The sequence below is a fragment of the Mustela nivalis genome (genome assembly GCF_964662115.1).
Source record: "Mustela nivalis genome assembly, chromosome: 1".
Lineage (NCBI taxonomy): Eukaryota > Metazoa > Chordata > Mammalia > Carnivora > Mustelidae > Mustela > Mustela nivalis.
Genome location: NC_139020.1, coordinates 138,728,331 through 138,753,724, shown reverse-complemented (window position 1 = coordinate 138,753,724; position 25,394 = coordinate 138,728,331). Strand labels below are relative to the sequence as shown.

At 40.1% G+C, this 25,394-nt stretch overlaps 1 protein-coding gene across 1 annotated transcript in view; it reads right to left on the bottom strand.

Moving 5' to 3' along the window:
* LOC309861100 (uncharacterized protein) overlaps positions 1 to 25,394 on the bottom strand; it is a gene marked incomplete at its 5' end in the record, with an annotated part of 268,107 nt that overhangs the window by 126,705 nt on the left and 116,008 nt on the right. The window contains one exon of the mRNA XM_082723671.1: positions 6,420 to 6,454. Coding sequence (XP_082579797.1) covers positions 6,420 to 6,454 — 35 coding nt within the window. The remainder of the gene's footprint in view (positions 1 to 6,419; positions 6,455 to 25,394) is intronic.

Below are 25,394 nucleotides of genomic sequence, written 5' to 3'. Positions count from 1 at the left end.
AAATAAATAAATAACCTATTGGCTCAACATTATTTAAACTTACTGCTCTGTTAAATTCGAAAATCTGGTTAAATACGCCATTATCGATATCCAGCTACAAATTTAAAAGACACATGGAGATGGCCCATGCCGTCAGATGGAATCATTATAAAGGAAATAATCTTCTTTGCTTATCTTAAATGTTTACTGAGGACACCACACTCGAGAAGGAAGCAGAGAAACCGGTGCTAGATTTCATTCTTATCAACACAACCTTATACCTACAACTTTCTTGTCTACAGACACTTTCTTGAAAGTACACGTTTTTTGTTTTTGTTTTTGTTTTCTGATTGCTTGAGTGATTTAGGTTTTCTTCTGGGTCAAGGTTGGGCTTTCTACGGTCACAGGCCAAATCTGGCTTATAGCTATTTTGCTGGATAAAATTTTATTGGAATATAGCGACACCCATTCATTTACGTACCGTCTGGGGCTGCTTTTGCTACAAAAGCAGATTACAGTAGTTACAGCAGACACCTTACAGGTTGTAGACCTACAGTCTAAAATAATATCTGCCTCTTTTTTTTTTAATCAGCAAAAAAAGAAAAAGAAGAAAAGAAAAAAGTTTGCTGACTCTTATTTTGAGTGATGGTTCTATTTTTTCCTTTAAAATTAGGTCATGGTATATTATATCCTGTCCAATAGAAGATTTACGGACAGCTTTAAGCATTGTGTGGTAGACAGAGCTCTTCAGCTATATATAAGGTTTGGCTGGGAAAGAAATGCATACCTAAAACTATATTTAACAATGAAGCTGTAATGCTCTGAATGGACACACCACTCTCGGAGGAAACATCTTCTCCACATCCCCTATTATCCAAAGCTCTGAAGCAGAACTTCGTGTCTCATCACAGTCATTGGGAATTACACCAAGGGCTTAGAGAGGAAATAGTAATTGAAATTCAACCCACTTTCTAGCTCTCTTCTTCTTCTTAAAACAAAATTAGTTGGAAATTTGATGTATTGAGAAAGACATAATGAGTATCCAAGCTCTGGTATGGTGAAATGAAATGGCACATAAATAAAAGAGGACCAGGGAAAACTTACACACAATTATGCAAAGATTGAGTCTCACATCTGAAAGATGTGATATGTGGCTTTTATAGGAGCAGAATCTCCCTTCTTGGAAAGCCGCTGCAACTGACTTTATTACTGCTATTTAACAATAATAACAGCAGCAAGTCCTCACTGCTGTTCCATATTACCCCTCAAGGATAACTTCAAGGGGGTCCTTACTATGTGCCGGGACTAAGTTAAGCTTTTAATTTCATAACAGCTGTATAGGGAGGGTCCTCCTGCCATATTGTTTTTACAGATGATAAAATGAAGGATGACAGGGAAATTAACATCCATAAAAATTACAAGTATTTTCATATTTGTGTAATATTCACATGCATTTATACTCCAGAAGACTTATCATTCATACATCCCATAAATCATTCAAAAGAATCTTGCATCAGTATCACAAATTAGTTTTTCCATCCCTCTGCCTCACCAGGTAATTCCTTCATTATATAAATTCTTATTAAATTAAAAAAATAAAGAAGAGAAAAGAAAAGAATTCCAAATATATTTAAGATTCTCTAGAAATGTGCTTGGCACATTAGAGGTGATGCATAGCCAATAAATGTAAATTGACTTGAATCTGAAAAGTTACTTATGATAGCTAGTCTGAGTAATGGTGTTTCATTTACCCATGGCCCCCTACATCCCTGTCATAGGGTAGACCACTTCCATACTGACTCTGGGCTTAACCATGTGACTTGCTTTAGCCAATAGTTTAATAGCAACTGTGAGGGAGCACTTACTATGTGCTTACACACATGGGCTATCCCTCTCTCGCTGCTCTTAGAACCCCATGAACACCACATGAGCAAGCTCAGGCTAGCCTGCAGGGGAAGGAAAGATAACATGACCCAGACAACAGCTGGCCAGCTATCAAATAAAGGAGCGTAGCCCTGGAGGACTAGCCAGCCCCCAGCTGACCTGTCAGCTAACCACAGACGTAGGAGGCAGGCAAGTTAAAGCCAGGCAGATTCAACCCAGAACTGTCTAGCAGGGTTCCGAGTTAAATAATTGGTTGGTATTTTAAGCCATTAAGTTCAGAGGTGGCTTATCACATGGTGAAGTTAGTGGATCCTCTACCCCCAGAAGGAAAGTATGTTATTTTTATCAGGGGAAACATGAAAACCATAGTCTTAAAAGAATAAAGATCTTTTACCCAGTCATTACAGGGAACACTGCTTCGGGGAACCCTTTTAAACTGATTTATGTGGTAGGTATATAAAGGCAACTAGTCAAATTGGACAATCTGGCAGATGGTATTGAATTTATGCGTATTTATGTAGCACATGTTTAATTGTCTACTTTGCTGTCCATCTTTTGCCCCTCTAGTAGATGGTTATTTATAATAATGGTAATACTTGAACTGGCTGACATTCCGAACACAGCTTTTTCCTTTGGATACACTAGGGGAAAAAAAAAAATCCTAAACCAAACAAACAAACAAAAAGAGCCACCAAAGCTCCAAAGAGCTATTATAATTGTTTTACAGTTTCATTAGAAAACATCCTGTCTGTTATGCTCGCTTCCGGAAACTCTAATGATAATAGTGTTTGTTGCTACTGCTTAATTCCCCCTCAGGGTGTCTGCCTTTTACAGTTACAATTACAATTGGAAAGTCGTTCAACCACATGTTCACATCAATTTACCCATTAATTTATTTGACCTGTTAATCCATTAGTTACTCTCCCAGTAATCCATTAAACTGCTTAAAATAATATTTGCAGTCTCCAGTGTGGGATGACTTTGGGTCAAAGATGACGAATCCAAATTATTAATGATGAAGCCATTTTATTCATTTTGGAAACTCTGATAGTGCTATAAAGCAAACTCTGAATGCCTTCTTAATTACATGACTGCAGAGGAGCTCATAAAGTCCAGTGATAGAGTAATAACTCATTCCTAGGCTCTTACTGTCATTCAACCAGTTCATTCTACATCTAGGAAACTATGCTGAAAGACACATATACATTGGTAAAACACTATATTTGGTGTCACAGGACCATAGAGTGGGAAAGCGCTAGATTCACCCTTAAAAGATGACGACTGGAGTTGATGAGACAAATTTACAAAGCAACAACTTCCATGTCTAAGGAAGAAATCAATGCTACTCTACCAACCTGCTAAAGGAAACACAGAAGCCAGACCAACCCAGGAAGCACAAGGGAGGGTCCAGCTTCCACTTCACAGTCAAAAGCCCAAACCTAATAGGAGACACACAGATACTTTAGGAACTCAGTCGGCCAATGGTTAAGAAAAGCAAATGGAAGTGAGGGCAACTATGACCAACTAGAGAGCTTATACCCAGTCAAAGTTAATACATGCCACACAGCTGTGGCCACTGGTATAGAGGATCATGGGCCATCTGGCCCAAAGTTGCCAGATTTAATTTTTTTCAAGTAATATGGAAAACCGGTATGTAAAGTCACTTACTTCTTTTGCATCTAAGTCATATATATATATATATATATTTTTTTTTTTTAAATTTTAACTATACAAAGCTGTTAACTACACTGGCTGGCTCAATCAGTAGATCATGAGACTCTTGATCTCAAGGTTGTAGGTTCATGCCCCATGTTGGGGAAAGAGATTATTTACAAATAAAATATATATTTTTAAAAACTGCACAGAGCAAAAGAACCTTATCAAAGAATTTACTTTTGAATACAGAGGTCTGGTTTGAGATATCCATGACAGAAAGCATTCCGGGATGAACAAAGTACAAAGGAATTAAAACATGGTGAATTCAGGCGAGAGTGTGGGTCAATACAGTTGGAAGGTGCAGGCTGCTAGCAATGTATGTGCTGGCCATCTGAACCATATTAAGGTTATCTATGGAATATTTTCAGCCTTTGTAATCAAAAAGGTAAAAATGGAGTCTGAATTTTGTGGCTGTTGTTCTTTAAAGTAAGTTAGCCATTATGTTAGATGTTCCTGGTCTGTTAAGCATCTGCCCAATATCTTCGCTGCTCTGCTTCTTGTTAGGGACTTCAGAGAGACAGAGACGAGAGTAAAGCAAGGTCAGACACAGTGACGGTAAAATGACCCTTGACATTCCTGTACTTAATCAGACCAAGGAGTGTGCTAAGAAAAACACACACTGAGGTGTGGAAACCATAAAATATCACTAGGGAAATGAGAAAGCAGGGTTGGTCATAAATGCAAGCCACCTGCTGATATTGCATAAGTGATAGTAAGAGACAAATGAAGACAGAAATCCCCAAGTTTTAAAGCAACACCCAAACTCCTCCTTTTCATTTCCCAAACTGTTTCTCTTAAGTGATTAGGTACAGATCCCCCCCAACTCCCCAACCTCCACCATCTTCAATCTTACTCTTGGCTGACCTAACAGTCTCTGTCTTGCTCCCTCCCTCTGATTTCCCCAAATTCAATCATAGAGATATGTCAACTCTCCGCTTTGGAACACCTTTCAATTATGTATTAAAAACTGCCAAAGGTCAGTGCTGAAGAAAAACAATTTAATGATCATCTAAAATAACAAAGAAAGTTTTCAACGATAAAAGTGTCACTTCAGCCGTATTTTAACTGTCCTGCCTAAGTTACCCCAATTCCTTTGCTGTAATGAAGCTAACCAGGCCTCAGCACCGTCAGTCTTCAGCTACATACTCTTTTCTAATACGAAACTCAGACATGCACAAAAAAGGCAGTACTGGGGCGCCTGGGTGGCTCAGTCTTTTAAGTGTCTGCCTTCAGCTCAGGTCATGGTCTGAAGGTCTTTGGATCCAGCCCCACGTCGGGCTCCCTTGCTCAACATGGAGTCTGCTTCTCCCTCTGCTCCTCCTTCCACTCCCACTCAATCATTTGCTTAGGTAAATAAATAGGTAATCTTTTTTTTTTTTTTTTTTTTTAAAAGGCAGTACTGGGAGGCCTGGGTGGCTCAGTCATTAACTGTCTGCCTTCAGCTCAGTTCATGATCCCAAGGTCCTGGGATCAAGCCCCGCATTGGGCTCCCTGCTCAGCAGGAAGTCTGCTTCTCCCTCTTCCTCTGCCCCCCACTTGTGTTCCCTCTCTTGCTGTGTCTCTGTCAAATAAATAAATAAAATAATTAAAAAAAAAAAAAACAGTACTAATACCACATTATCCTTCCTCAGGTTTCTGCACCTACAAATTCTTTCACAATTATCTTCCTTAATCTTCACAAGTAGGTTATAGACTGCTATTATTATTGGGGGAGAAGAGGAAGAAATTAGGACTCTCAACTATAGTCGTAGCTCCAATCACATGACAGAACCAGGTCTCTGTTATTGATGTTTTACTGTGGAACAGACACCTTCTGAAGTGTTTTACAGGCATTACTTCAATTAAACCTTACAACCCAATGAGGCAAATACTCAATTTTCCTGTATTTCATAGGTGGTGAAACTAAGGCTATAAAACATTGATTCTTCACAATGCAAACTTTGGTTTCCTGCTTCCAAATCTACTCTTCTTCCAATTTTGCCCCAATTGTTTTACTCATAAACCTGAAAGAAAGGCTACCACTTTTTCCCATAGATTAGGAAAGAATGATTCATTAGCCTCCCCAAAATGACTCCAACCTAAATATTTCCCGTTTTTAGTATTTCAGCATTTTGTTCTGCCTTTCTATGACCATTCTACTCCAGGATTTGAAATTTCTATATTTTTATACTCTCCTGGGCACTCAACAGGATCCACATACTGAAAAAAATACGTTCAATTCAAGAAAGTGCGTGGGAAAAATGAGGAGCGCACACTTGTTGTCCTAAGATCATGCTTGCTGGGGCTGAGTCTCGTAAATGTGGCCATGAAATTTCCAATCGCCAACATGAAAAGAAGAATTCGTTAGGTAAGACATAGTTTCCATAAACCCAGAATTGAACTCCAGTTGTATTTTTAGAAACAAATAGCTTCCCCTTCACATGATCTTTTGTTGGCTGTATTTCCTATCACCATGAAAACTCCAAAGTGAGACTAGCAGGCATACGCTTCCAACTACATTATGGTGAGGAAAGAGGCTGCCCTCAACTTCACCACCATGCTAAGGGTACCCAAAGTGCCTGCCCTGAGACAACTCTCCTGAGGGAAAACACCAAGGCCGGGTATTACCTTCACAAGACTTCAGTCAAGGTGGGTGGAAGGCCCAGCTGAGAGAGGATTGCTAGGATGCCCTTTCAACAGGTCTCTATTGTTGGCACTGAAGAATTTGTCCGCTTAGCCAGTGGTCACTTCCAACTTCACCAGCTGATGTACAGGACAGTGGGGCTGGGCATCAACATCCTCAAATTCCCTCTAAGTCTATCCCCTTGACATGTCCAGAACAATCGTGTACCAGCTCTTACCAGGCTTAGGGTGTACTTTCAGAATCTCAAGTTCTCTGAATGTTAAAAAAAAAAAAAAAATCGGAATATAAAATGGGGAGTAGAAAGCAGTGGTCCAATAAAGTAAGTTCTCTTTGGCAGCCAGGTACCAAAGCACAGATTCGAGAATGTAAACACTCACCATATTCCAAAGCTCATGTTTCAGGTAATATATGCAGGAAAAACAAGGTATTTCTCTTAATAAGGGCCAGCAATGAACAGATTCTTTTGGAAGTATTTGTTTGCAAATTCCTATAAAATCTCCATCACCTCCAGCACAGCCTTTTTATCTAATCAAATAAGCAGAAAACAACTTCTGCAATTCTGACCTTAATTTTTACAAAAGAGGGCTGATTGTACCCTCTACAATAGATGCGGGAAAAAAACGTCAGTGCTTTACAGTGTAGTAAAAACTCAACTTTAAAGGCCTTCGGTAATAACAACAGCAAAAAACCATGTTAAAATATTAAGGAATTTTCCAGGTCCCTTTTGTTCTGTTCAGATGTCATTTGTCAGGTGTGGAAGCCCTCTGCTGGTCAAGACTGTATACAAGACAATTTACTAGAATTCTGGAAATGACTTTTTTTTGAAAGACCTTTTTACCCCCAAACTGCAGTGGACTGGTCCCTGATTTGTCTTCCGACGATTAATTAAATATTGATGGAACCTAAGTAAGTTGTCTTCTGAAGAGGAATCCTTCTCTAGGTTCCTAATTTTGTGAGACGTTTCTCACAGGGGCATCTCTAAGACCGACGGCAAGAACTGTCTGCTCTGGTAGGGACTCTGCTCACGCTGACTGGAATCCTCTTCCCTTGATGCTTAGGAAATGTTTCTTATCTGTTTGACTGGTGAGATTTAGTCCGTTTTCTGGAATTCTTCGAGGCCACCACGTTTTTCAGGATTTGGAGAATTTTGTTCTAAAAACTTATTCTGCTTCCTGAATTTGGTTCATTAAGCAAATAACCGCCATAATGTAATAGAAAATAATCTCATTCTCAGAGGAGACTACAGTAAGGCCAACGCAAGCATGAGAAGGCAAACTACATCAAGAAGCCAGCAGCGTGACAACAAGGAGGGGAAGCCATTAGGCCCTAATGTTTTGGATACAGCACAGCTGACCAAGGAGGAAAATAGATGAGTTCCCAGTGTTTCACCCCCTGTGAGAGCCTCTTTATTTCTATGGCAATTACATTCATGCACTCCTTTGTTTGCTCTTGCATTACCCTACTTCAAATAGCTGAGGGGTCAAGGAGAGATCCACCTTGCTCGAGAATAAGAGCTTAAAAACAATGTAGCAGGGGCGCCTGGGTGGCTCAGTGGGTTAAGCCGCTGCCTTCGGCTCAGGTCATGATCTCAGGGTACTGGGATCGAGTCCCGCATCAGGCTCTCTGCTCAGCAGGGGGCCTGCTTCTCTCTCTCTCTCTCTCTCTCTCTCTTTCTCTCTGCCTGCCTCTCCATCTACTTGTGATCTCTCTCTGTCAAATAAATAAATAGAATCTTAAAAAAAAAAAAACAATGTAGCAGCAACACTTAAAAAACTAACATTTTAAATAACGCTTTTTAGGATTTTGGAAAAACTGTAGCTGGTGATATCACTCTGTAAGCTACTTAGTAACCTTTCTGTGTATCAGTTCCTCATCTGTAAACGGGAATAATAGAACCTATTTATCAAGTAGCCATGATAATTAACTCGTGAACACATAGCAAGGGCTTAGAAGGCTGCCTGACACAGGTGAGAGTCATTTACATTATTTAGGGTACCAGCTAAGGAAGTGGTGTTTAACCAGAGGTGATTTTGTCCAGAGGTGATATTTGGCAATGTCTAGAGACATTTTTGATTGTCCTATGACTGGGGTTTGCCACTGGCATCTCATGGGTAGAGTTCAGGAATGTTGTTACATATTCTACAATGCACAAGATAGCCCCCAACAAACAATTACCTGGCCCCAACTGTCATAGGTGCCAAGGCCTAAAAACCCTGATTTAAGAAGAGACTTTCAAAGACATTCTAAATGGAACAGCGTCTGCTATAGGTCTCTTTTTCCTCTCTCTCTTTTTCCCTCTCTCACACACATGCCCTTTCAGAAAACCAAAATGCTTTGTTTTTCTAGCCATTAAGTCCATGGTGTTCTTGGGGCACCTGGGTGGCTCAGTGTGTTAAGCGTCTGCCTTTGGCTCAGGTCATGATTTCAGAGTCCTGGGATCGAGCCCTGCATTGGGCTCTCTGCTCAGCGGGGAGCCTGCTTCCTCCTCTCTCTCTGCCTGACTCTTTGCCTGCTTGTGATCTCTGTCTGTCAAATAAATAAGTAAAATCTTAATTTTAAAAAAAAAGTGTATAGTGTTCTCAAGTCTAGATTAGGTAACTCTAATGAACCCAGTGTGTCAGTAATGTGTTTTGTTGGTGGTCAAATGACCCCTGGAAGCTTCTTTCCTGACCACCCAGCTCATCGGGTTTTGAGCTGGTCCTTCCTTTCCAACACTAGGAAACATTTCGATCATCGCGGGAACTCCTCATCCCACCCTCCTCCTCACAGTGTGGTAAGCTTCCCTGAATTTGTCTTTCCAAATGACCTGAAGGGTCTCAGATGACCCGTCGCACAGAAATCATGAGTTATTACCTTTATTAGTAGAAGACTGCTTGATCTAAAAAAAATTAATTCCGCTTTTACAAACTCTCTCAGATATAGAAAATGGCCAATTGTAATGTGATTTATCAATTTCATCAGTTAATACCCACAAAGCTGAGCAATGAAGTCATTAGTCTATGAGGATGATTTCAGTGAGAATGTGAATATGTTATTTTCAGTTATTCATTGCACAATATTTGCACAATATTTATTTTTGGTCTGGAAAAGGAGGGGAAAATTAGAGCTGTTGTGGGACTACCCTAGCAGGGTGCCTGGCACAGTAGATGCTCAATAAATATTTATTGAACAATAGACCCAAGGTCCCTATTTATCATCAATATTTGTAAGAGCAAAGAATCTTACAAAGATAGAACAGTGCTTCACAGTTCTCAAAAACGCTTTCCCAGTTCTTCTCTCATTTAATACGTTCAACAAGACAGATGGCATTAACTAAATTTGACAAAGAAGAAAACAGACCTAAGAGAAGTCCTCCTCCCTTTCCACTGGCCTCCCAGCACTTGCCACGGTCAGAGATTCCCTAATCTGTACTCTTTCCCGTCAAAGTTTCCATTCCCTAAGGAATCTTATGTTTATGTCAAGAGATTCTGCCTATCATCAGCAGTTTGATTCTAAGTTGTATTCAAAAGAGGAAAATAGATTGTTAAAGTAAATATCATTAACCAGCAAATAGGTAGAAATGTGGAGTGCCATATGACACAAAGTGGGGAAAAATCCGAAGGCCTAATTCTCAACTGGAAAGTGCAATTTTCCAGCGCCCGGGTGGCTCAATGGGTTAAAGCCTCTGCCTTCCGCTCAGGTCATGATCCCAGTGTCCTGGGATCGAGCTCCACATCGGGCTCTCTGCTCAACAGGGAGCCTGCTTCCCCCTCTCTCTCTGCCTGCCTCTCTGCCTACTTGTGATCTCTGTCAAATAAATAAATTTTTTTAAAAGTGCAATTTTCTATTTTTTTATGATTTTATTTATTTGGTGGGGGGGAGTATGCACACAGACAAACAAGTTGGGGGGAGGGGCAAAAGGAGAGAGGACTGAGCATGGAGTAGTCCTACATGGGGGCCTCATGCGGAACTCAATCTGAAGGCCCTGAGGCTGTGACCTGAGCCGAAGGCAGCCCCTTAACTGACTGAGCCACCCAGGTGCCCTGGCAATCTTCTTTTACCTACTCTATGGTTGCAGCTACACTGTCAGAAATTAAAACCCAAATAAGATGCTGTGGGTGAATAATCAGGAGCAATAGGTTGCACATTCCAATTCAGCAAACCCATAAGGACTGCCACAGTTTTCTATTACCCATATTGTCTCCTGCCAGTATCCCCTCTGGCCTGCTAAGCCCCTAAGCCCAAGGGAATGAACATGAAGGATGTGGATCCACACACATGCACACACAAACTGACCAGATATCTGGTCAATTGAAAAGAAAGCAGTCCATCATAAACTCGATGAAAACATTTTCAGTGTAATTTTTTTCCTGGGACACATCTCAACATTTGTAAAAGCCAGTGTAACTTACTCATATTCCTATGTTAATTTCATAACATGCATCTAAATAACATTTTTTCAAATTTACTTATTTATTTGACAGAGATCACAAGTAGGCCTAGAGGCAGGCAGAGAGAGGAAGGGAAGCAGACTCCCTGCTGAGCAGAGAGCCGGACTCGGGCCTCAATCCCAGGACTTCGGGATCATGATCTGAGCCTAAGGCAGAGGCTTAACCCAGTGAGCCACGCAGGCGCCCCTCTAAATAACATTTTGAAAGTCATCTTCCAATACTCAAAGATCCACTCCCTAAAAGCTCCAATATAACTATGACATGAGTTCCCCAACCCCCAAAATAGGCCATAATGCCATTAAAACTAATAGGAGATATCCAGGTTCCGAACTTGGGGAAAAAAAAAAAAAAAAACCATGTGGTTGATAAATTTAAAATGGTCTCCACACATTCAACTTCAGCCTTTCTTTTGTGTGATTTATTGATCTTTCAGTTTGTGTACCTTTCCTTTCAAGGATTAGCCACTGTCTTGACATCTTTGGATAGAGCTGGACCAAATCGTAAGCCCAATTACCAACTGCCAGATCATGAATTAGTCTAACTTCTCTGAATACCCATTTTCTTTTTTCCAACTGTAAAAGTGTAACGTAATAATGTTAACCTTACAGGGTTTTTACAGGAATGAAATAAGATGAATATAAATAAAGGGCAGGAACATAGTAGGTACAGTCTCCTCTACCTCATTCTCCTTGTTCCTGGCTTCTTGCTTTTTTTGACAAGCATAAAAAAAAAAATTACTGTCAAATTATTATTATTTATTATTCCAGCCACCTTCCAAATTTAAAATATTGCTAGAAAAGACATGAAAAATCTCAAGTAAAAACTCTGGTCTAAGTCCAAGAGAGTGACTATCCAGGGTTTATGAACAAATAGTCTTATCCCACCAGGCATCAACAAGCATCTTCTAAGCAAATATCAATTTTATCAACTCCAGAACTCCATACAATCTCTTGCATTAAAGATATGCTCAGTGTCCTTGCTTATCCTAGTGGCAGTCTGGATAAGGTTAACCCCTCATTGTGTAATACAAACTACCTCCACCAACAGTCATTCTGGAAGAAACAACAGGGAAACTTCCAACCAATAAAAAAGAAAAAAAGAAAACCCCAAAAAGAGCAGAACACATTTCTAAAAATCAGGGTTTGAGAGAATTTTAATGATTCTTGGTTTTTTTGTTTAATTAAATTGCCTTTATGGTCGTTTTGGCAGACGTCTGGGAACCAAATGGCTAATTAAGAACAGAAAGCCGTTTTCTCTTTGCCTTTATTAGAGGGCATATAAGGAGAATGAGTTTTGAGTAAACTATTAATTCTCAAGTTGACTGGGTGCTGCCTGATGACTGAAGAAACCCTGAAATCGGCTGATGAAGCGATCAGTCCTCTTCACTTTCTTCAGCATTTTTAAACAAGTCCAACACCTGATGCCCTCCGCTGCAAATGCTCAAGTCAAAAAAATCTGACTAACAGAAACTGTGGAGTGAGAGCTCCCAGGGTCCTGCCGAGGGTGTTGCTGAAGCTTCTGACAGCTGGATGTTAAATTTTCAGGGACTCTGGTGAGCCAGTTGTTAAACACAGCTCTGATAAAAGTTGTAGGACATAAACTTAAATTATATTGAGACCAAAGGAAACAATTCTCAAAGGTCATCATTTGTTATTTTTGAATTTTATTTTATATTTTACTATTTTCTTGGGTTTATTTACATTTATTTTTCTCTGTAAGGTATGAGCATATATGATGGAATAAGGACTCGGGGAGAATGATAGAGACAGGCATCATTTTTTGCCCCACCTACCCCTTCTTTGCCAAGAGCTTCTACTCTGCTCACATCATGGGTCAGCTGCCAAGCTGCCAAGTATTTTGTCAGTGGGTGGACTCTACCACAGACAGAGGACTAGACTTCAGGTGGGCACCCAATCTGACAGCAGATAGTCTACTGCTAAACATTGCCTTGGGTCATGCTAATGGCATAGTATGAGGTTGGCAGTGCTGTCTTTGTCCAGAACTATTCTTTGCTTCATACCCTGAGTCTGCAATGCACAGTGGTTCTTTTCTAGGGCCCTGTCCCTCCAACACTCCCCCCACACATAGTCCTATGATTACTTGCCTTTATCTGTGATATCCTGGATGCCTTTCCTTTTCATACAACCAGATACAAGTTGCAGCAGTGACTAGATAGATTTGGGGAGAAAACAGACCCAACATAGTCATCTAGAGCATAAGTTTTTAAATTATATTAAATTCTAGAATGAACCTAATAAGGAATTATTTTGATAAATTATTCTCTCTGCAGGGAATGGAAGGGAAAAATTAATATACACCCATAGCTCTGAGAACTCCAAGCACTTAATTAATCTGATCAGAAAATAATTTGTATCTTAGGTTTCATTTGACTAAGGAATTAATATTGTGTTATAATTAAAAGTCTAATTTCTCTGTCTTTAAGGAGCTAAAAGCATTTTATACAACATTCTCATCCACTAAAATGAGAAATGGGTAACACTTTCTGAACATGTATTAAATACCAAACCCTGTGCTTGACAGTACAGAGGAAAGGGATGTGGGTTGGGGGCATCAAAGGGACACCTTATGAAGGAGACAGTGCTTAAGTGGAGTCTTGGGCAATGAAGAGCTGTTGGCCTGGGGGTGAAGGACATGTCTAACTGTGGAAAATTTCATGGGATAATAAAGAAAATAGTCTGGGGGTGATTGGAGCAGAAGTTCATGAATGAGGAAAATCTAATGAAACGGGGGCATCTGGGTGGCTCAGTTGGTTAAGTATCTGCCTTTGGCTCAGGTCATGATCTTGAAGTCCTGGGACCTCCCTCTGCTTCTCCCTCTTTCTTTGCCATTCCCCCTGCTTGTCCTCTCTCTCTGCTCTCTGGCATTCTCTCTCAAATAAATACAATTAAAAAAAAAAAAATCAAGTGAAGTAGATAGAAGCCAGAACAGGAAGAACTGTCTGTAACATTCATGGGGATCTAACATTTACCCTGGGGTGTTGTTAAAAGGGCAACAATGAAGCATTTGTTTGAGATCATTGTTCCACTGGTGGAATGGAAGGTGGTGGGCTAAACCAGCCTTAGCGATTTCCCTACTACTATAACTAAGTCAAATGGATCAGAATAAGGTAGAAGTGGAAAACATGAAGACAATACAGATGAGGTATTTAGAAAAGAGAAAAGAGAACTGGCAGTATTTGGTGACACAGTAAATATACAAAGTAGGAGAAAAATAAGTTTAATTTCCATATTCAGTCTTTGGCAATTAAGTCCAACACAGTGCTTACTATATTCTTATCAGTGGAATTAACGGTTTCAGCAAGGGTTTCCTGCTACGCCCAGGCAGCAACAGGATCAGATGAGCAGACAGTGAGGAAGGGGGGAGCTAGAGGTTAACTCTGTTTCAGATATGTTCCGTTTAGTTTTCTAAAAGAGTGGCTATTAGGCAAGTCAATCATCCGTGGAAAAAAAATGTTGATTATTAATAATATTTCTGGTAAAGCTAGTTTGGTCTCAAGAGCAGGGTTAAGGTTGAATTATCCAAATTGTCTTTGGAGATCAACACATCAGTTCATACAGGCTTTAACTCATCCACACCAAAAGCTTTACCTTAATCTCCCTTTGCTCATGCAATGGATGAATGAGTTGGACTAACACTATAAAACTGATGCGGAAATTGCTGCACAAAGAAATTGAGGCTAGACTTAACACAAAGAACTCTTAGGAGATTATCACCTCTTGATGAATATACAAGAAGAATATGGCTTAGTTTAAAGCTACATTACAACAACAATGCTCTTAAATCCATGTGAGCAACATGAGGCCAAAATTCTCACAACTAGCACACAATTTTCTTTGGAACCTCCAAATAATCAAGGTAAGAGATTAGCTTTAAATTTCCTACTATTTGAATAATAATTTTGTTCCATGAGTAATCATAGCTGTACTCAGAACTAGTCCCTTGGCTTCCTCTTCATAGTTCTGATGGTACACTCTGGAATTTCTTCTCTGCCATTTCGTCTCTCCCAACAGAATGCTGAAGCAAATTGGGAGAACATTCAATGTGTTCTCTCCAGTTCCACAGACGGACTCCCCTTGTGGGGCCCATTTTCAACCAAAGGCTCCAGTTAGTGTGCAATTAATGCTGTTTTTTCAGTGTTGTTAAAACTTTAAGGGGCTCTGGTTTTAGACTTCTTAAGGAAGGACAAACACATTTCTCTGGGTTTCAGGAGCCCTTAGTCCCTTTCCCGGGGCTCATGACCCCCTGTGAATAGCAAGCCACCATTCTCCAAGGTGCTCCTATCTACTTAGAAGATAGCGTGTGTCTTTATTTTGCTTCTGTCTGCGCAGATCCTACTTCAGAAGGAGGTACTTGTGACCCCTCCTGCCTGCAGTGACGGCTGCTCTTGGCTTTTGGCACAGGACCTCTCTGACAATTTGTCTCAGAAGATAGACATCTTGTTCAAGGTCACCCCTCCTATACAGAGGCAGGCAGCATCAAACAGCTGGTTGGTGTGAAGTACAAAGACCCAAGCCCTATGCCTCAAATTTGGAGCCTTCAGAAGAACAATACCAACTCCGTAAGTCCTCAAAGGGACTGGCTGAGAACCACAGTAACTACTATAACGGTGTTGGATTCCTCCCTCCACCTAATCCAGTTTTCCCCCTTTCCTTATAGGTATAGATCCTTAGAGCACCGTCCAAAAGCCTTCCGGTGTGTGAGTATACATCTGACAGTCTGTTTCCTGGGGAGGTAGACGAAGACCACTCCCTAAACCTTTGTGTGACCTATGACCCTGCTCAGCCACTACAAGGTTAAGAAGATCCACTCTCTAAGACTCCATCAAATCAAGACCAAATTAAAGATATTTCCATGCATAGGACATCATTGATCCTTTTTGACGGTCATTTTTGTCTGCTATTAACCTCCCTGGATACAGCTGGGACCACAAACTGTGGCTGGGATTACAAGGCCAAGAAGCAAACTGCCTGGGGCCAAGTTTCAGAGTCTAGTTTCGAGCTAGGTAGAATTAGTTTGCACTTCCCATAACCTTCAAGGGGTTTAAAAGCAACCTCAGCAACTCCAGAACAGTAAGACTTCTATTCTTTAGAGGAAGGTCATTAAAATGGAAGTTTAGTCTCAATCCTAAGCAGTAGCAGTTAGTACTTGTTGACTGCCTTTTATATATTAACCCTCTAAATTGCTCATATAAACATGATAAGCCACTTGTGAAAGTATCATCCGCATTTGACAAATGAGAAAAATGGAGATGCAGAGAGATTTTCAATTATCTTCTTTGTCCCCACTCTTCCTTGATCTGCCTCAGCATAAGCATCAATGTCTCTTTTACCTTAAAAGTATTTCTTTTCTTCACTTGTCCCCAACTTGGAGAAGAGCTGCAAATTCAAATTCTACAACCTTAGCAATAATGATTCTCCTTTCCTTTCTATTCTCTTATTCACCTGCCTGTAAAGGGAAAGACTGAAAAAGTCACTTCCCATGTGTCAAAATCCGCAAGTTCTAAATTCTTAGAATTGCTAGTTATAAGCTACTTTAAGCAAACCACAAGCTCTCATCACCGCTCCCTCCCCATTTTTTAAAATTTGTAAAATGGAGAAACTGAGTTTGTTCCTTGATTTTCTGAAGCTGCCCCAAGGTACACATCTTGACTTCCAGTTTATGATTTGCCATGGCTTCTAGCAAATTCCAGGACTCAGTCATTGTTTAACAGACTATAAAATGCGGTCTGAATTTTCAGGCTGTCAGAGTTACACAGCAGAAGAATAGGACTGCACCCACAGTCTTATCTGTTTGTTCTCTAAAGTCCTTTCCAGGATCCAGACCAGTGAGCACATGCCCAATTTTCAGATGAGTTCGTCAAGGTCCTAGCTAACCATCATTTTACAAAATGTTTAGATCTGCTGAAATTGTCCATTTTTGTTTTAAGAATCAAGTGGATTCACCATGTGTTAGAATATCAGAATTAGGAAATACATAGAAGGATCCATTAGAAGAGCAGGGCTGGAAAACAATGAGGCAGCAAATACAGGGGGACAGAGAGATAGAAACAAGGTTGAAGAACACCAAAAAGTAAAGATAAGTAGAAAGGAAGAAACAAGTAAAAAGAAACAGGAAAAAAAGGGGGCAAACTGGTCTAAGTACAAAAAAACAAAACAAAACAAAACAAAAAAGGACAAAAGAAGGACAAAGGAAACCCTTATTTATTGCATAATAAAGAAACCTGAGCAGTCAGCTGTCTACCCTCTTGCCCCCTAGCACTGGTAGTACATTCAACCCTCTGAAGAAAGTTAATCTCCCAGACAAGAAGTCAGGTAGGAAATCGAATGGGCGGAACACATCATAAATGTGATAAGAAAAAAGCCTGGAAGAGTAAGAATGCATACAGAGTGGGAGTATTGCAAAGAAGAGTTCTATTTTTGATTTTGACAGAAGAATTGTTTTTGAAAAAAAAAAATCTGTAATTTCCTAGGCACAAAGGCCTCTTCTGACATATGAGATCATTTATCTACTATCTATTCAGTGTCTATCTATCATCTAGCTATCTATCATCCGGTTATCTCTATGGCAACAATCACCACTGCACGTAGGTGTTTTGACACCCCAGAACCAAGCTTCCAGTTCACGGGATCTGTCGCCGAGGGTGAACACAATGAAAAGCCAAGTGTTCTTGGGTCCTTCCTGAAATGCACTGGTGTTTCAAAGGTAGGGTTTCCAGAAGACGACATTGCTTAACAGTGGAAAGGGAGGCCCTGGCCCTTTAAAGTAATTGTAACCAAGATGTTCCAATTTATTTTAGAAACTGTATCAGGTATAGATTGCTTTTTTGGGTTTTTGCTTCCTGATTTTCCCTTTTTTTTTTTCTCATCTCCTTTTGAATATGCATTTCTTCCTCCCACTGTGCCTGCTGGCAAACTTCCAAGGATTTTTATCAAATGTTCTAGGGAGTGAATTACTCATTTTAGGTTATTTAAATAAAAGAGATGCATAATACCACTTCTCCTTCAAATTTCATGAAACCCTGCCGGTGAACTCATTTATCTCCATGCATCTATATGGCCCCCGACCCCCAGCTCATGCTTTCTGTTAGCCTCTCTCTGGAAGAGACTACAGCTCAATGGACTCCATTTGACATTAAACCATCAAAAGTGATTTTTTTTTTTGCTACAATGTTTAGTTTCTAGAGGGTGTACTGTACATCCTTTCATAATTAAGGTGCATGGTGAACTACCCTGTGTCCCTAAATTATACAGCTTCTGATGCAAAAAGGAATTAGTTTTACTGTGGGGCTTTGTTATCTTTTAATATAATTCAATGAGTTGCATGAACAATTTAGAGAAATTGAGGACTGAGTTTAATGTCTTTGTAATCAATCCATCAGGGAGAGGGGGAGGAAAGAGGGCAAGAGAAGATAACGGGAGAAAGAACAGCTTCAAAAAGCAGGTAGACAGAGCAATCTTTGTAGGCAATTGGTTTAGATGAACATTTATTGAGCACCTACTGGGTTGGACACTGTGCTAGAGGCTGAGGCCAGCCAAACCCATACAATCTTGCCCTTACAGAAAGGAGAAGAGAGGTCATTTAAATCCCAAGGTTGACGTGCTTATATTAAGTGGCTAGGACTCTGGTGGTGTTGAATAGAATAAATTTTAGAAAAGGAAAACCTAGCAAATATTTCTAGAAAAGAATCAAAGACAAGTTTAAAGTCTCAGGAAGTCTGTGTACATTTGATTCTGTAAAGTTGGGGGAAAAAACATCCAGTTAACATAGAATGGAAAGAGTATTTACAATACATTTCCGTAATCATTGTTTAAATCTAAACACTGAGGGAAGCACACACTACTTTTTAAAATGGGAAGTGATGGACAAGGCTGAATTAGTTGTTTCTGTCTAAACAGACAGTAAAATATTTTGATAACTGCCCCTGAATATAGAATTGCCATGCACCACAAATAGCAAATGGTGAACAAATTTTGCCATTGTTCCCAAATTCCAAGTTCTCAGAAACTATTCTCTTTAAGAAAGCAAACATGAAGCCTCTGCCTTCGGCTCGGGTCGTGATCTCAGGGTCCTGGGATGGAGCCCTGCATTGGGCTCTCTGCTCGGCAGGGAGCCTGCTTCCTCCTCTCTCTCTGCCTGCCTCTCTGCCTACTTGTGATCTGACTCTGCCAAAGAAATAAATAAAAATCTTAAAAAAAAAAAAGAAAGAAAGAAAGCAAACATGAATCAAAACCCTTTTCTCTTCTTCCATAAGGTTCATTGCTAAATTGTTTATCCTGAATACTTTCGTTAATGTGAACAAGAGAACTGAATGTCCTAAGGAGAAGCTTGTCCACTCTTCCACTCTTGTATCTTCTTCTTTCAGAACTTGGCATTGGTTTTCTACTGATCTGATGATGGTCATTCTCTCAACTATCTGTAGACAAGTCCCTCTGGATCAGATCTAAGTCAGATGTTCCAGCGATGGAACCCAGAGCTCTATGATCGTTACCTAGTAGAGGGTTGTAAGCAACTACTGGTTCTCTTTTCCTGTGGGATCCAAACTTTTGTCCTTGGGAACACTAATCTCACAAAACTCCCACAAACATTTTATTTAACGCCTGTAATTCTCAAAAGTCCCAAGTAGTCTTGACTCTGGCCAAAGCCCCCTCACGCTTTTATGCCCTGGATGCCCTGATTCCCACCCCATCCCCCCAACATCAGCACCATGACCATCTCCCTCTGCATGGGCTGTATCTTCTACCTGGGTCCTTCTTTCTGCCACCCTCCTAAAGGATTGCTTATACCATGAATTTGAGCCTAGGCAACAAGGATTAAGCAACGGGAAAGGCCATTACTGAGTGATAAGAGTGAGCATATAACCGAAGCCTCAGGCTAAGATTGCCCTTATGACTTTCACATGGTTCCTTCAACGGTCTTAACTTCACCTCAACATCTGTTACTTATTAAGTCACGGAAAGTCATTTGCTCCAGAAGGTGTAACTGCTCCCATGTATTTCTGTTAGCTGTGTTCTGCTCTTCGATTACATGTTCTTGAGGTCTCGGACTCCCTCCTCCTGCACCTGGGCTTGGTGTCCCTCCTACACATGGGCCTAGCTCCTCAAGCAGCACACTGAATTGAAGCTGTTGGACACCTCCAGTGCACTGGGAGTCCTCAATCCTAAATGGGCATCAGAATCACCTGGAGGGCTCATTAAGACAGATTCCTGGACCCCATCCCCACTGTTTTTGATTCAGTATGGGGATGGGGGCAGGGCCCAAGCATGTGCATTTCTATCAGGTTGCCTGGTGATGCTGGCACCACTTGTTCAAGGACCACAGTGAAAACCACTGCTCTATACTATGCTTTCTCTGTATTCATTGGCCTGTGGCATACTTTAGCTCTTATATATGTAATAGAGCCCCTTTTCATTTTCTTCCTTTTTGCCTTAATTATCCACTTTCTTTTTTTTTTTTTTCCAATTTGTGTTTTTCTTTTTTCTGTTTCTTGAGGAAGAAGCCCATGCTTACACCGTCCTGTCACCCAGCTGGGCTTTGTTTAGCCGCACTCACAGCAAACAGGACAACAATGGCTTCCATCTCTGGCTCCATTATGTTCACCTCTAACATTATCAGATATAGCTGCACATTCTGCCAGGCAAACTAATCTGTGATATTTCAAATGCATTTCATGGACCAGAATAAACTAGCATATTTGAGCAAAGCCGTGTTCTGGATATATTAAAGTGTAAAAACTGGCATGAAAATCAGGTCTCATGTAAACAGGAGATTATTATTACTTAGAATCCTATAATGTGCCCATCATATGGATCTCTAGGGCATTTGCAAACCCATTTTTACATAATTATGTGAAGAACATGTATTTTATATGAGATGGTGAAATTAAATACAAAATAGGGCATTTTGAAATGGCTGTAATGTTTTAAATGAAGAAATGAAACTGTTTCGAGACATATGTAGGAGAGAAAATTTATAGACAGCCGTTTTTAAGAGGCTCTATTAATTCCAAAGAAAACACAGGATGAAAATGAAATACCCAAAGAATAAAATAAGAGGTCTCCCATAAAAATCAGTCTATGTGATTCAAGTGGTTAGGCTTGCCTTCTAACAATGTGAATTTTACAATGTGATGCTCACCCACATTAGCATCTCAATGGCACAATATTTTTGTTACACACTGTTGCAACTGCTGCAATCTGCCCCTTCACTCTTCCCTCTGATCTTGGGTGCATTCCAAAGGTACGATACTATGGCTGGCTGGTGACTCTTGCATCAATTTCCTACACCTGTGCCAACCCAGGCTAGTATTTTCTACCCAGTTGATGGCTATTGGAGGAAAAATTAATCAAATGTGTCCATTTAGAGGTATCCAACTTGTTAACTAGCTTTTGGAATGGACGAGGACTTTATCGTATCTCAGAGGCTCAAGAGTAATGTCCTGTACAGAGGAAAATCCCAGGCATGCTTAAAAGGAGCTAAATACAATTTGGAACAAGAGTCAAGAGAGTATGTCCTCATGCCTATATTTAATAGTTATACTTTATTTCTCATTTTCTAACTAGTGGGTGTCTTTATGGACAGTATAAAAATATATAAAATCAGTTTACAGTCTTTAAATTGCCAGAATGTTATTTTGACAATTTGCCTTTCAGCCAATTACACCCTCAATTTCGTGTGCACCTTCTAAATTCTTTAGGTGTGTTCTGGAACACTTTCCCCTTCTGTGGTGCCATCTGCAACATGACTGTCCCCTCTCAGGAAGCTAACCTTCTGCCACGTAAGGTCACCAGAGGGAGTTGCTCTACTACCCTCCTACAGTGTGAGTTATGCTGTTGCTTGCACACTGGAAAGCTATGAATGTAAGCAACAAGGTGAAGAAGCACAGTGAGGTTTCCCAGGTCTGTAGGCAACTGAGAACATGTGGCAAAGGGCAAGTGTGGCCCCAGGGCTGGGAAGGACTCCATCTTTCAGCAAAATCAGGGCTTTGCCCTTTGAACTTGCTCTCCAAACTGATGACAACTAAGATGGTATTTTTCCCTACACGATAGATAGGAGAGATGAGTATAGAGATTATATGGGTAGGATATTAAATAACACTGAGTCACAGAATTAGAGTATTTCCCCCCCTTAAATTTTCTGTCAGCCTTGATTAAGCAAATAGAAAAGAAGCCCTAGAGGTTTCCTAGACTAAGATAAAGGGATCCAATGAAAACGTCTTTCCAGCTTCTTTTCATCTACACTCCACGTGGTCAACTTTCTATATCTAACAGATGAAGAAAGTAAGGTCACCCAGTAGAAACGGAGAAGCTAGGATTTGAACCCAAACTTTTGGTCATATCTATGTTTTTCATTTTCTTATCTCCCTCTAACTTTCCTCTGCCTAACTTTCCAACACCGCAGGCAGAGAGGTCTGCTTCTGTAACTGGTGCTCCTCCAATGACACATGGAGACTTCAAGTCCTAAGAGGGAGCCAGTGCTTCCTTCTCAAAAATCCTTTCAGCCATCTTTGATCACTGAGGACAACTCATCAGGCTAGCTAACCTAAGAGAGGAGACTTTGGTCATGACCTAAAGGAGGCACATGGGATTGTTTGGACTATGGTGAGGACAACAATGGGTACGCGTTATCCCACAAAGAGCAAAGGATCATGCTAAGCAAATTTACATGAGTATTACTTATTACCTTCTGATAAAATAGCACATAGACATTTTGCTATGTTTAAGGATGACCCTTAGTAATCCTTTGTTTCATTACCTTAGTAAGGTAATGAAACAAACCATGCTACTCTAACCCCACCTGACTAAGTGGAGAATCTGTCACAAACCAACAGTACTGATGGTCCACATATACTGATGTGTATGTGCGAGCCTTCCTTGTAGCCATAAAAATACAATAAAGATGTATGTTTTCATGGAGTAGAGATGGTGTCAGTTTATAGCCTGAGGGTCCCTTAGCCTGACTTCATGGTTTACACATCCTACTTCTCAACATGAAGCAACACTCCTCTTCAAATGTAAAATGCCTGAGATTCAATCGGGTGGATTATTCTTCAAATATCCTGAGAAACTCATCATCTGTTTTGCTACAAATGTGCATCTGTAAAACAATTTAGCATGGTGGGATTGGTAAATAGAGGGGTGATGTCATCTTAAGAGGGAAGTCGCATAGGGTCACATAGGACTTTTCCCAGTACACTAATACTTTTTTGCATGTAATAGCAGTTGAACACAAGATATCCCAGAATAGAAATTGTTGATGAATATTGTACTAGACCCAATTCACCCATGTCCCTCCTTCTTGGCTCAGTTTGGCCACATGCCTTGTCTTGGAAAGACTAATCACATGGTTCGCCCCATTAAATCTGAGCTCCTTAATTCAGCAGTCTCAGTCCTACCATCAAGTTACAGTCGCTTTTTTCAAGGTAACACTCCATAAACAATTCACTCCTTAAAGAAGAGGAATGAAGTATGGCTTTTCAATAGCACTAGTAATTTTTAATTAGGTTTATTTGTGCTGGGATTACAAAGTTGTAGATCTTTAGAGTGGTCTGTTCTAACAATATTTTCTCATGAGCCTTGTCATTATTAATGTGTCATTTTCCAGAATGCCAATTTTGTTTTTAAGCTTATATATATTGTCTTATAGCAGAAATATCTGCATTAGTTTTAGCTTGGAAAACCTATTCCAACAACATTCTGCGAAGAGAGCACATAGTACTCTCTGCACTCTATGTTGACTGTCCCCAACTTCCCACTCCTCCTTAATCTTTAAAGGCAAGAGACTGGTTATGTAATTATCACTCTGAACTGGCCAACTTCTAGTCAAAACATTCAACTCTAGAAAAAAAGTATTGTCTACTAATGATATAACCACTTTGATTACAACCATGCTTAAGAATACCTTATAGGGGGTTCTCAAGTTGGCTTGCAGCATTAGAGTCTGAGTTCCAAAGAGAACAGTGGCAAATAAACTTTCAAGGATGAAATAATGTCCATTAGAAAACAGAATATTAACTACTATCAACAGGTCTCATTACTCACCATCCCTAAGCCCCTTGGATGCCTCACTGACTTTTGAGATAAGTAACACCATTGGGAATTGTTTAAGGTGTCAGTAAGAATAATAAACACATCTTTGTTCAGGGGTGTGGTCTGGTTGGAGGCCAAGATATAAAGATATTGCAGTGACCAAGTGTGCCAAGAGAATTTCCTTTTAATTCTTGGAAAAGGAGGATCACTAAGAATAAGACTCGGCCATATCTTGGCCCAAAGAAACTATCTTTCTTTGATACATTAGAAATTGAAGGAAAAAACAACAACAGCAACAAAAAACCAAGATACTCAGAATAAGAACTTCATGGGAAAGGAAAGGAGCTTCAGGATTATTGCTTGTATCAATGTCTAAAGAGCTGAGTCCCAGATGTTTATCAACCAACCACCCCCGGCCCAAATTCTAGGGCCATCACTTGTTTCATGAGATTATCAGGTGTGCACATGCACACGTGTGTACACTTGCATACACGCATACACACACACACACACACACACTCCAGTTACCCTGATCAAGTTTCATTGCAATTCCTGGGGATCACAGAGTACCCAAAGGCTGATATAAGCATTCGCACCTCGAAGAGTATACAGATCCCTTTGAAATGAAGGAAAAAATTATGGCTCCCTTCGTATTCTTGACAGATACACTTTATTGTTACATAAGAAAGTGTAAACTCCTTATGTCTGAGGAGCTCTATAATCATGAAATCAAAATTTTATAAAGAGAAACTCATAAGATTATAAAAGAAATTTAAATGACCACCTATGTTTGATATAAATGGGTAGTATTTACTGAAACTGTCTCACTGTGCCCCATGGTAATGTGGCCAGACTGGAATGGCATGGTTTCTACGGTATTATCATATCACCATTGCTTTCTGCTTGGTGGAAATTAACATTTTTTTTGCACTCCAGTTCTCTATTTAAACCACTCCAAATCCTTAATGTTACTGAACCTTCATTGGCACAAAAACATTATCATCTCCAGATTTAGTCTGCTTCTGCTCCTCCCTCCCTGAATAATGTTCTACAATTAAAGTAATACTAGTTGGCTCTAATGTGATAGTAAACACCATCACAATATGGTCATCCAGATGATCAAGAATACATTCAGATCCATTCTACTTAGATTACCACAGCAATAAAAACAAACAGAATACAGAACAACTCACACAAGGCAACTCAGCAACCCTCTAACATATACCTAGAGACCCAGATTTAAGGACAATCAACTCAGTGAGGAAGTCTCTAAAAGAATCCACACGCTATGGGAGTGAGCAACAGTGTCAGACATTCCTCGGTTGCAATTTCATCTGCTCACTTACTTGTGATTCTTAAGCAAGCCGTTTCATGTCTCTTAGCTACAGTTTCCTCATCTGCTAAACCACAAGAGTAGCACCCATCTAAGAACCCAGCAGTATAGATTAAATGAGATAATGCTAGTCAAATATTAATATGTAGTAAGTCTTCAATAAATGTTAGCTCTTCCTACGAGTTCAAACATTCATCCAGCAAATATTCACTGTGTATCAAGCACTGGACTTTATGCTGGAGACCCAGAAAGAAAAGGTGGAATTTATCAGCTGGTTTCTTGCATTTTTTTAAAAAATTTTTTTAAAGATTTTATTTATTTATTTGACAGAGATCACAAGTAGGCAGAGAGGCAGGCAGAGAGAGGAGGAAGCAGGCTCCCTC